The following is a 13562-nucleotide window of genomic DNA, read 5'->3' on the forward strand; positions in this document are numbered from 1 at the left end:
TTTACGTGGAATATCTTTTTCCATTCCCTCACTTTCAGTCTGTATGTGTCCCAAGGTCTGAAGTGGGTCTCTGGTAGACAGCATATATACAGGTCTTGTTTTTGTTTCCATTCAGCCAGTCTATGTCTTTTGGTTGGAGTATTTATTCCATTTACATTTAAGGTAGTTATCAATACGTATGTTCCTATTACCATTTTCTTAATTGTTTGGGGTTTGTTATTGTAGGTCTTTTCCTTCTCTTGTGTTTCCTGCCTTGGGAAGTTCCTTTAGCATTTGTTGTAAAGCTGGTTTGGTGGTGCTGAATTCTCTTAGCTTTTGCTTGTCTGTAAAGGTTTTAATTTCTCCACCAAGTCTGAATGATATCCTTGCTGGGTAGAGAAATCTTGGTTGTAGGTTTTTGCCCTTCATCACTTTAAACATGTCCTGCCACTCCCTTCTGGCGTGGAGAGTTCCTGCTGCAAGATCAGCTGTTAACCTTGTGGGGATTCTCTTGTATGTTATTTGTTGTTTTTCCCTTGCTGCTTTTAATATTTTTTTCTTTGTATTTAATTTTTGATAGTTTAATATGTGTCTTGGCGTATTTCCCTTTGGATTTATCCTGTATGGGACTCTCTCTGCTTCCTGGACTTGATTAACTATTTGTTTTCCCATATTAGGGAAGTTTTCAACTATAATCTCTTCAAATATTTTCTCAGTCCCTTTCTTTTTCTCTTCTTCTTCTGGGACCCCTATAATGCTAATGTTGGTACGTTTAATGTCCCAGAGGTCTCTGAGACTGTCCTTAATTCTTTACATTTTTTTCTTTATTCTTCTCTGCAGTAGTTATTTCCACTATTTTATCTTCTAGGTCACTTATCCGTTCTTCTGCCTCAGTTATTCTGCTATTGATCCCTTCTAGATAATTTTAAATTTCATTTATTGTGTTGTTCGTCACTGTTTGCTTGCTCTTTAGTTCTTCTAGGTCCTTGTTAAACGTTTCTTGTATTTTCTCCACTCTATTTCCAAGACTTTGGATCATCTTTACTCTCAGTACTCTGAATTCTTTTTCATGTAGACTTTTATTTCCTCTTTATTTGTTAGGTCTGGTGGGCTTTTACCTCGCTCCTTCATCTGCTGTGTGTTTGTCTTCTCATTTAACTTACTGTGTTTGGGGTCTCCTTTTCGCAGGCTGCAGGTTTGTAGTTCCCGTTGTTTTTGGTGTCTGTCCCAAGTGGTAAGGTTGGTTCAGTGGGTTGTGTAGGCTTCCTGGTGGAGGGGACCAGTGCCTGTGTTCTGGTGAATGAGGCTGGATCTTGTCTTTCTAGTGGGCAGGTCCACGTCTGGTGGTTTGTTTTGGGGTGTCTGTGGCCTTATTATGATTTTAGGAAGCCTCTCTGCTAATGGGTGGGGTTGTGTTCCTGTCTTGCTAGTTGTTTGGCATAGGGTGTCCAGCACTGTAGCTTGCTGGTCATTGAGTGGAGCTGGGTCTTGGCGTTGAGATGGAGATCTCTGGGAGATTTTTGCTGTTTGATATTACGTGGAGCTGGGAGATCTCTTGTGGACCAGTGCCCTGAACTTGGGTCACCCACCTCAGAGGCACAGCCCTGACACCTGGCTGGAGAACCAAGAGCCTGTCATCCACACATCTTAGAATAAAAGGGAGAAAAGAAAGAAAGAAAGAAAGAAGAAGATAAAATAAAATAACATTATTAAATTAAAAAAAATTATAAAAATTTTTAAAAATAAAAAAAAAAAGGAAAGAAGAAAGCAATCAAACCAAAAACAAATCCACCAATGATAATAAGTGCTAAAACTATAGCAAAAAAAAGAGAAAAAGAAAAAAAAATCCAGACAGACAGAACCCTAGGACAAATGGTAAAAGCAAAGCTATAGAGACAAAATCACACACGGAAGCATACACATACACATTCACAAAAGGGAAAAAGACAAAAAGGGAAAAAATATATATATATCGTTGCTCCCAAAGTCCACCTCCTCAATTTGGGATGATTCGTTGTGTATTCAGGTATTCCACAGATGCAGGGTACATCAAGTTGATTACGGAGATTTAATCCGCTGCTCCTGAGGCTGCTGGGAGGGATTTCCCTTTCTCTTCTTTGTTCGCACAGCTCCTGGGGTTCTGCTTTGGATTTGGACCCGCCTCTGCGTGTAGGTCGCCGGAGGGCATCTGTTCTTCGCTCAGACAGGATGCGATTAAAGGAGCAGCTGCTTCGGGGGCTCTGGCTCACCCAGGCCAGGGAGGGAGGGGTACGGAGTGCGGGGTGAGCCTGCGGCGGCAGAGGCCGGCGTCACGTTGCACCAGCCTGATACACGCCGTGCGTTCTCGCAGGGAAGTTGTCCGTGGATCCCGGGACGCTGGCAGTGGTGGGCTGCACAGGCCCCCCGGAAGGGGTGTGTGGATAGTGACCTGTGCTCGCACACAGGCTTCTTGGTGGCGGCAGCAGCAGCTTTAGCGCTCTCATGCCCATCTCTGGGGTCTGTGCTGCTAGCCGCGGCTCGCGCCCGTCTCTGGAGCTCATTTAAGCAGCGCTCTGAATCCCCTCTCCTCGCGCACCAGGAAACAAAGAGGGAAGAAAATATCTCTTGCCTCTTCGGCAGGTCCAGACTCTTCCCTGGACTCCCTCCCAGCTAGCCGTGGTGCACTAACCCCCTGCATGCTGTGTTCACGCAGCCAACCCCAGTCCTCTCCCTGGGCTCCGACCGAAGCCCGAGCCTCAGCTCCCAGCCCCACCCACCCTTGTGGGTGAGCAGACAAGCCTCTCGGGCTGGTGAGTGCTAGTCGGCACCGATCCTCTGTGCGGGAATCTGCTTTGCCCTCCGCACCCCTGTTGCTGTGCTCTCCTCCGCGGCTCCGAAGCTTCCCCCTCTGCCACCCGCAGTCTCCGCCCACGAAGGGGCTTCCTAGTGTGTGGAAACCTTTCCTCCTTCACAGCTCCCTCCCACTGGTGCAGGTCCCAGCACTATTCTTTTGTCTCTGTTTTTTTCTGTTTTCTTTTGCCCTACCCAGGTACATGGGGAGTTTCTTGCCTTTTGGGAGGTCTGAGGTCTTCTGCCAGCATTCAGTAGGTGTTCCGTAGAAGTTGTTCCACATGTAAATGTATTTCTGACGTATTTGTGGGGAGGAAGGTGATCTCCACGTCTGACTCTTCTGCCATCTTCTCTCCTTCTTTTCTATATCAGTTATTTTCTAAATGTCCCAAGTGATTCTAACATATAGGAAGTTGAGAACCACTCACCTGAATAACAGGTTTCTTGATTTGTAAGTACTATTCATTCATTTGGTCAATAGCTATGGGTGTCTATTATAAAGGTAGAAAACTGGCAGCCCTGGCATAGTTTGTCTTTGGCCCACAGAGTGTTTTCAAAAAATTTTAGAGTTTAGACAATACTTTTAAAATTGGGAGAGTTATCGTAAACATTGGGATACTGAGGTCCTCTTGAAAAGAATGAAAGATCTGGCAAGGCTGGGCCTATGTTCTTGCAAGACAAAACTTGGCTAGAACTGAACTGCAGGTGCCCCTTCTAGACGGAAAAGGAGAATCCACTTTGCTGTAGTTCTCACCACTCCCTACAGCTCTCTCACAGAGGCTGAGCATCAACTGCCATGTATTGTATCATTTGCATAGCTGTTAGTATTACTGTTTCAATACTAGAAAACAACTTCTTTGAAGCAACTATCTCATGCCTCTCCCCTATCCGCCCCCCTCCACTCCCAACAGGGCTCACTGTTGAATTAGAAAATGTTTCTCTGGGTCAAAGATCTAGGCATCCAGCCCACTCTACTCATTTATGTTTTCTGACTGGCTTCTGTGGTAATATGAGTTTGCAGCCCCTGGCCTAATATATGGCAAGCACTGTGTTAGATGCTAGGGATATAGAAGAATAGAAGAATGAGGTTCAGTGCCATTTTGGAGGAAGTCACGCTTAATTGGGGAATGCAGACATATTAATTAAAAAGTACTGCAAAAAAAAAAAAAGAAAAAAAACCATCAAAAGAGGAGAACAATGCTTGTTAGAATAGAAGACGTACCATTTGAGTTGGATCTAGAAAGATGAATTGGGAGTTTTTTCCAGGCAGAAAGGCAAAGAAGCCATTTTAGGCCAACAAAACAGCAATCCCAAAATACAAACATATGAAAGCCCAGAGTGGTCAGAAATTAACACATGGGAAATGAGAGAAAGGGTCTGGAGATGAAACTGTGGAGTAAGTTTGGAATAGAGGAGGTTGGCTTTGTGTAAGTTCCCAAGGGTTTTTTCATTCTGTCTTTAAGATAATGGGAAAGGTATTAAAAGTCTTTAATCAAAGAGTGACACGATCACATTTCTATTTCTATTATCAGAAAGAGAAATCTGAGAGCAACGTGAAGATTAACTGGGAGGGTGAGGTGAGTAACAGTGGGGAACCTGAACAATGAAAGTAGCAATAGGATCAGATTTGAGAGACGTTTGGGAGGTATACCTGGCAGGGCGTGGAAGCATACAGGAAATAGAGAGGAACAACCCAGGATGTTTCACTTATCGTGTAAAAATCGAGAAGATATTTTAGTTGCTAGAAGAGAAATTTAAAATAATGACTCATCACTGACTTGAGTTGATGTTAAAGTGACTTAATATTTAACCTCAGGCTATAAAGCATCATCACAAGGCTGTACCACCCCCCACCCCCAACCCCTTTTTGGTCTTACAAATAAACATGCTTATAATTTAGATGCTTGAGTACATACCTGATTCTGCTGAACTTAGAGGATGACCTCCAAATTTTATTTCAGTCTGGCGGAGTTTAGTCATGTTTAGCAGCTGTGTGACTTGTGGAACATCTGTCGTTAGTTGGCAGCTTCGTGGAATGATGTCTGTAGGTTCATCTGTTGGAAAGGGAACACCATATCCAGTTGAAAATAAAGACTACCATTCATTCCCCAAATGTAAGCCATTTCTGTGAAATGGACATATCTCATAAATGAAATCAATTAAATTTAAACATTTTAGAGTATAACTTCAGATGAGTTACTCAACCTTACAGGCTTGGTTTTCTCATCTGTAAAATGAGCATGATAATTTTAATGTTCACTTTCTAGGACTGTAGAAAGGATTAAATGAGACAGAGTACTTAACATATGGAACAGGTTCAGAGACTTCTGCAATAAATGAGAGCACTGACTGGAAAATTTTATATTTGTTTTTTAATACTAGAGTGGTACTTGAATGAAGAACTAGCTAGGTATGCTCCAAGAAAGGTTTCTGGGAGTACACTGGCTCATTTATACAAGGTCGATAAGTACAATGACATTACTGAATAAGCACCTAGAGCCATTATATGAGTCAATTTTTAAACTTTTTATTTTGAAATAATTTTAGACTTACAGAAAAGTTACAAAAGTAGTACACAGTTCCAATATACCCTTTACCCAGCTTCCCCTAATGTTAACATCCTACCTTCAAATACTTTCAAAGAAAAAAATAGTTTAATTAAAATAGTATTTTCATTATTATAGTTTGTATTTCCAATGAGATTTAATATTGTTCATATATGTTTATATGGATATTTGTTTTCATTATAGTAAATTTTCTGTTCATGTTCTTAACCCATTTTACTTTTATAGCATTTTAAAAAGTTATTTATATGATCTATTTTGTAGCAAAGATATTAAGCTTTGTCATATGTAGCAAGTAGGAATTAAGTTGCTATTAGCATTCCAAAAAGCAATTTTACTGTGTACATCAAAAGCCTTAAAAATGTCCAAGGCATTTTACTCAGTAATTTCACTTTATGAATCTATTCTAAAGTAAACAAATCAGAAACTCAGATGAAGATCTATGTAAATAAGTGTTTATAATTTCTGAAAAATGAAGCAACTGGAATTTTCAGTAAAGAGTCACAGAAAATTGTATTTATGAAGATAGCTTGATGACATGGGAAAGGCTCAAGACAGGAAGTTAAATGAAAGTAACGTATCCAAAACTCTATCTCAACGATTTTAGAAAATCGTTAAATAAAATGTATGAATGGCAAAAGGACTAGAAGGAAATATACCAAAATGTAAAATAACTTTTCACGATTAGCTTAAGCATAGTTTTTATTTTCTTCTTCAGAATAATTTGTGTTTAATTTTTATTAGGAAAGAGTTTCTATTTTTAGAATCTAGTGGAAAAATCTGGTGTGTGTATATGTGAATGTGAGTAGTAAGAAAAATTCAACCAAATTCATCCCTCAAAAACATTCTTAGGTATGTATAAACTCTAACCATGTATATAAAGGCAAATGATGTTAGGGTTTTGTACATCCAAGCCATGGCAATTCCCTAATTAGATCTTAATGTCCTAACCTTGAAAAGGAAAATGAGTCATTTAGCTAAAAACTTAAATGCTCATCAGCAGTGTCATGGTTTCTAAATATCCTAATGCTCCAGTAACTACAAATGCCACTGGGTTTACAAATCTTAGTTTTCAGGTATTCTTTGTCCATTCATTTCTTATTTGTCATCCACATTTAGTAAAGTAATTGAGTAAATGAATTCTCAAAATAGAAAACTTTTGGAAAATAAGTAGACTAACTCCAGATGTATATCTGACATGTCATTTCAGACTTCTCTGAGGTAGAAAAAGATAATTTCCACATCAATGCCAATATTGATAAACTAAGATTTTATATTAATAGAGGAGAGAATTCTGTAGGCTAATAAGATTCTGAATCCTATGAAGAGAAAACATGGAAACTTTAGCTCATAGGGCTTGTGTGGGTGTATAATGCCATACAAAGTTTGAACTGTATCCAAAAGAAAAGCTGAGTTTCCAACTAACAAGGGACAGACAGCAGATGCTGGTAACCAAAACTCCATAAGCTTTTATGAAAGATAGAACAAGGCAGAGACTATTACAAAACTCTAATCTGAATCCTACAGGAATGTGGTTGACATGCAAATCAGATTTCACATTAAAAGGCTCAAATCCCCTCTGCATCATTTTTCCTTTCTCTGTATCTACTCTCTCTTTGCTCTCAGAACGTCTCACTATTTATTGGATTAGTCATTGAGGGAAACTGTGGGCAGTATAAAACCTTCAATAAAAGAAGAAATCCAAGAAAAAAAAGTACTGATTATTTTAAAATAGAGCCTAATCATTCAGCAACTACTGTCAAACTTTGAGACTTTGTAGGGAGTCTCATTTGTGAGAAAGAGGAAAGGGGCCTTAGTTTCATTTTTGCGATGCCAAACTATGAAGGAGCTTTAAACCTGGTAGTTGGATGTTCTGATAGACATAAATAGAACTTAATTCATCTCCCCACTAAACAACCCCCTTCTCCAGGCCCAATTACTAGGTTATGTTATTTTATTTTTTAAGCATTTACAACTTAATTTAAAAATAAGGATTAATTCTGAAAACAGCAAAGATCCTACATAAAAATTAAATCGTGCTGAACTGTGAGTATTAGAGGGTATGGTCTGCCTGTATCATTCATTTACTCATTTTATCATTCAGTAAATACTTATTGAGCCTCTACTATGTGCCAGGCCCTCATCTTCATCTAGTGGCTGGGAATGCAGTGGTGAGCCAGAGTGACTCTTGTGCCGGCCTTACTGAAGCTTATACCTAGCAGAGAATATGAAACAAGTTATACCACAAATATTTAAATTATAATTGTGTTAAGTGCTCTGAAAGAAAAGTTCAACACGTTATAAAAGAAGCAGTGGGGGAATCCAACATCACAGCGTGTTAGGGAAAGAGACATTTAAGCCGAGTCATAAAGGATAAGTAATTATTCAGGTAGAGGAAAGAGCTTTTGAAGACTCTGAAGGCAGAAAGACTTTGGAGCATTCTAGGAAGTGGAAGAAAGATAGTTCTGCCAAACAGAATAGTGAGAGAATCCCAATGATATCTTTACTACAACACCTGGTTCAAAGGGGTTGCTTAATAAATGGTCATGAACAAAAGCCCCTTTTAAACAGCCAACCTAGACTAAATGCAGCTGTCCAGTCTTCCGTTTTTCTTCTCTGGTTGTTCTTTGTTCAGCTATATCCTGAAAAGTACTGCATGCACATTTTATTTGGATAGCACATCTTTCTCCCCAGAGGGCAAGTAACAAATCAAGCTGGCAATCAGATATTAAGGGGCCAAGGCCTGTCTGCCTTGTTCTTTCAGACAAGTTCTATCTTCCGGAAGGAACTGTGTATGGAACGGTGCAGACTGCTTGATTAACATCTGAAAAATGATACAATCGAATTTAAACTGCTTTTGCTAACACATCTGAAAGAACATAATGTTGGCTGGAATGGTTAGTTCAGAATGGCAATAGTATATGAAGGAGAAAGCTATGAGAAAGCTGACAGATTTGCTCATGTAGCATCCAAACACAACCAGATGGTAGTTTCTGTTGATGTCTTTGCTCCCAGTATGAGACAGTGTATTACTGCAATGTTTGAGTAACTTTTTAACCCTGTTCTCCTGTCTTTAGCCATAAAGTCATAATAAAATGAACCATTCTATAGGTGTTTAATACCCCTGATGAAGATCTTAACTAGCTTTAAAAATTAAGTCATCAATTTAAATACATATATACAGCACTTTATGCATTAAAACCCACCATCCCGGGCCTCCCTGGTGGCACAGTGGTTTAGAGTCCGCCTGCCGATGCAGAGGACGCGGGTTCGTGCCCCAGTCCAGGAAGATCCCACATGCCGCGGAGCGGCTAGGCCCCTGAGCCGTGGCCACTGAGCCTGCGTATCTGGAGCCTGTGCTCTGCAACGGAAGAGGCCACAACAGTGAGAGGCCCACATACCAGAAAAAAAAACAAAAAAACCCACCATCCCCATTTTACTGGGGGGAAATGCCTTATAAAATAGTGAGATTTATAGACCTATTTCCACTTAAGGCTACTCATAATTCATTGCAGTTTAAGTAAGTACCAATTTTGTAATAGTTCACTGATTCTGGACTCAACTATATTCATCTTACCTATCTGCAGTGCCTGGCACAGTGCCTTACTTATATCAAATCTCCCCTCTCTGAAATACCAGTGAGAGCCAAGCAGAAAACATAAAAGTTTCTAACTGCCAGGATATTTGTTTTTGTTTGGGCTGCTATAACAGAATACTGCAGACTGAGTGGCTTATAAATAATAAATTTATTTCTTATAGTTCTAGGGGCTGAGAAGCCCAAGATCAAGGCACCAGCAGATCTGATGTCTGATGAGGGTCCTATTCCTCGTTCTTAGATGGCTTCCTGCTAAAACCTCACATGGTGGAAAGGGAGAGGGAGCTTTCTGGGATCTCTTTTATTAGGGCACATATAAATTCTAGGGGGACACATTTAATCTATAACAATTTTGGTACAAAGTTGGTTCATTTTTTGCTTGTTCATTCATTCACTTACCATAAAACTATCAGATTTTCTCTGGGCCTGACATGGATTTAAATCCCTGCTTTATGGAGTTTACTGTATAAATGTGGAAAGATTTTTAAGAAGCAGTATATGATTGTGGTTAAAAGCACAGATTCTGGAGCAAGGCATCCTGGGTTCACATTCTGGCTCTACCAAGTGGTTGTGTGATCCTAGCATTGTAATTTACCTTGCTGTGCCCTGCTCTCCTTATCTGTGAAACATGGATATAAAAATAACACTTTCCTCATATGGTTACTGTGACGATTAAATGCGCTTAATGTATACAAGAGGATAAGAATAGTGCCTGGTACACAGCAAGTGCTATATAAATGTTTACTATTAATAATAGACAAATACGTAAATTATTTCATTACAATAGTGACAAAACCACCACATCTTAGTATGTGTGTTTTTGTTTTGTTTTTAATAATAAAAGGTTTTGATGTTTAAAGGAACTACACAAAAACTTGGCTATCTTGAATGAATCATTCCATTGAAGCTTTTTTAAAAAAAATGAGGAGAAATTCATTTTAACCTAAAATTAAGCATTTTAAGATAAAAGACTCAGTGGCATATAGTATACTCACAATGTACTTACCCATTAACGCGTATCTCCCCATTCTCTCTGGCCCCCAGTCCGTGGCAGCCACAAATCTACAATCTTGTCTCTATGGATTTATCTATTCTGGATATTTCATATAAATGGAATCAAACAATATGTGTCCTTTTGTGTCTGTGTGAATAGTACTTACCAAATTTTGTTAAACCATTCATCCACTGATGGACATGTGGTCTGTTTCCACATTTTGGCTATCATAGATAATGCTGTTATAAACATGCATGTACATGTATCTGTTTTCCATTTTGTGGGGTATATACTTAGGAGTGGAATTGCAGGGTTATATGGCAATTCTGTGTTTAAATTTTTAAGGAACTGCCAAAATGTTTTCCACACTGGGACAACAATTCTGCATTCCCATCAGCAATGTATGAAGGTTCCAATTTCTCTCCACACTTGCTAACACTTACTTTCCATTAAAAAAATTATAGCCGTCTTAGTGGGTGTAAAGTGGTAACTCACCGTGGTTTTAATTTGTATTTCCCTAATGACCAATGATGTTTAGCATTTATGTTTGTTGCCTGACATTTGTATTATCTTCTTTTGTATATCTCTTTTGGAGATATATTTAAGTCTTTTGACCATGTTAAAAAATTGGGTTGTCATTTTGTTGTTGTGTTATATATTACAGATACTAGAATACATCAGAATATATATGTACACTCTATTTAAGAACCAGAATATATATTCTATCAGATACATGATTTACAAATATTTTCTCCCATTCTGTAGGCTGTCTTTTCACTTTCTTGATAATGTCATTTGATATACAAAGTTTTTAATTTTGATAAAGTATAAGTTATCTATTTTGAAAATTTTGTTGGTATGCTTTTTTTTTTTTTTTTTGCGTTACGCGGGCCTGTCACTGTTGTGGCCTCTCCCATTGCGGAGCACAGGCTCCAGACGCGCAGGCTTAGCGGCCATGGCTCACGGGCCCAGCCGCTCCGCGGCATGCGGTATCCTCCCGGACTGGGGCACGAACCCGTGTCCCTTGCATCGGCAGGCAGACTCTCAACCACTGCGCCACCAGGGAAGCCCTGTTGCTATGCTTTTGGTATCGTATCTAAGAATCTATTGCCAAAACCAAGGTCATGAAGATTTATCTCTATTTTTTTTCCAAGACTTTAATGGTTTAACCTCTTACATTTAGGTCACTGATCCATTTTGAATCAATATTTATATATTGTGTGAAGTAGGGTTCCAACTTCATTCTTTTGGACGTGGATATGTAACTGTCCCTGAACCGTTTGTTGAAGAGACTATTCTCTCCCCATTGAACGCTCTTGGCATCCTTGTCAAAATCAAATGTATAAATTTATTTCTGGACTTAACTCTGCTCCATTGGTCTATATGTCAGTCCTAACAGCAAACTCCTTTGATTTCTGTAACATTGAGGTAAGTTTTGAAATTGGGAAGTATGACTCCTCCAACTTTGTTCTTCTTTTTCAAGAATTTTTGGGTATTCAGGTCCTCTTGCAATGCCATATGAATTTCAGGATTAGTTTTTCCATTTCTGCAAAAAAGGCCATTGAAATGTTGACAGAGATTGAATTTAATCTCTAGATTTTTTTAGGTAATATTGAAAATCTTAACAATATCATGTCTTCCAATGCATGAATGTGTGATGTCTTTCCATTTATGTAGGTCTTCTTTAATTTGTTTTAACAATGTTTCATAGTTTTCAGTGTACAAGTCCTTATGCCCTTGATTAAATTTATTCCTAGGTATTTAATTATTTGGATGGTACTGTAAATGAAATTGTTATCCTTAGAAGTTTTGAGAAATAATGTTTTATTATAAATAATATTTATAATACTTAATTATAAAATATGTATTTTAATCAGAATAATTGAGTCTTGATATACAGATATTCATGACACATTTCTGTGGGATCTACTGTTGGCTGCTGGGCACCTCTGCTATGCTGAGATCTTATCCCCTTTACTCCCCCTGGAGTGGTTTGCTAGGCAAGGGTATTTTGAGTTCAGCTCCTCTTTGGGAAGGAGTGGAATGTAGCCTTAAACTGACAAGATTCGGATACGATGTGCACTAACCTGACCTGGAGGTGAGGAAAAGAGGTGGGAAAAAAACTCAAGAATGTTAATGATTAAAAACACTAAATCATTGCACTTATTGTGGAAGGTAAACTTGTGTAGCACTGAGAAAAGGACAGTCAGAGGCTTGGTGTCGAGTTCCGCCTTCTGTACCCTTGGCACAAGATGCCTCATTTCCATGGGCCTTGTTTTCCTTATCTGTATAATTAAGACATTGGATTAGATATCTCTAGGGCCCTTTCCTGATCAATCAGTCTATCAAGGCAAGACATCAGTATTTCTAATTTTTTCTGTGGCCTCTGAACAGATGGTTTTCTTCACATTGCTAGACACCCCATAAAGGTTTACTGTATAGAGACAGTAAATGAATGGATAATTGAACAAACAATTAGCTAGCCCTTACTTCATTAATTCATCAAACATTTATGACAGGTTACTGGTGCCAGCTCATGTGCTAGAGATAAAAATGTGGAGATCTCCCCCCCCCCAAAAAAAACAGTGGAGATCTAGTCTATGCCCTCAAAGTACTCTTAGTCTTAAATCATAGTTTTAATTCTTCTCTTCTTGCATTTCTAAACACAGAACACATACTCCCCAGTCCTGGTCTTTTAGAGAGAACAATGAACTGGGGAGACTGGGGAGTCAGGAAATGTGTAAAACTGTCATTGGCATAGCATAAGTTCATGCTTAATGGATCATTACTTCTTTTCTCTCATCTGTTCTCTTTTCTCTCCTTTGTCTTTCTCTTATCTATCTACACATATAGTGTGTTTTTTAAAAAATGCAGAATGATACAAGATAATCAATAATTCAGTCGTGCAAATGCCAGTCTATGTCCCCTTGGGAACCATAAAAGTAATAAACTAAATTGAATCAGCATGCTTTACTACTTGTCCAACATAAGTCATTCCTCTGGGCAACTAAAAAACTGGTTAATTGCCGTTTTAGGTTCCAGTAACTCACTTTCTATTATATCCCACTGTGTAACAGAGAACAGCAAGGGAATTAGGCAACATTTTCTAGCTTAGGTGAGTTTGAGAGGTCCTAGAGTGAAATGGTAGCAGTTTAAATAAGCCAAGGACCACACAGTGAGCTTAAGTACACATTTAATATAATATTTTAAAACTGAACCTGAGAATGGAATGTAAGAAACACATAAAAAAAGTTTCCTTGGATAAAAGTCTCAACACTATGACTGAGTAATCTGTTTCTGCAGAATAGAATGACCCCTCTCTTTCAGTAAGAAAGACAAAGGGACATTCATCACTTATTGTAATACAGATACCCTCAACACAGCCACTTACCAAATCCTCGAATTCTTATTACATGACATCTCTTGTATATTCCCTTTTAAAATTTCCCCTCTTTTCTATCCTTCCATGACAGGCAGTGCGCTGTAGTAATTAGGAGTATAAATTCTGGAGTCCGACTGCCAGGGTTTAAATCCTGTCTCTACTACTTAGCAGTTATGTGACACTGGGCACATATCCTGACTTCTCTGTGCCTCAGTTTCC

General features: G+C 38.8%; 1 protein-coding gene across 1 annotated transcript in view; it reads right to left on the reverse strand.

The window, feature by feature from the left end:
* Positions 1-13562, reverse strand: part of CFAP20DC (CFAP20 domain containing) — a 266609-nt gene that overhangs the window by 121793 nt on the left and 131254 nt on the right. Inside the window, exon 7 of the mRNA XM_082663225.1 lies at positions 4725-4862. Within this exon, the coding sequence (XP_082519351.1) occupies positions 4725-4862 (138 nt within the window). The remainder of the gene's footprint in view (positions 1-4724; positions 4863-13562) is intronic.

Source organism: Grampus griseus (genome assembly GCF_964374135.1).
Source record: "Grampus griseus genome assembly, chromosome: 10".
NCBI lineage: Eukaryota > Metazoa > Chordata > Mammalia > Artiodactyla > Delphinidae > Grampus > Grampus griseus.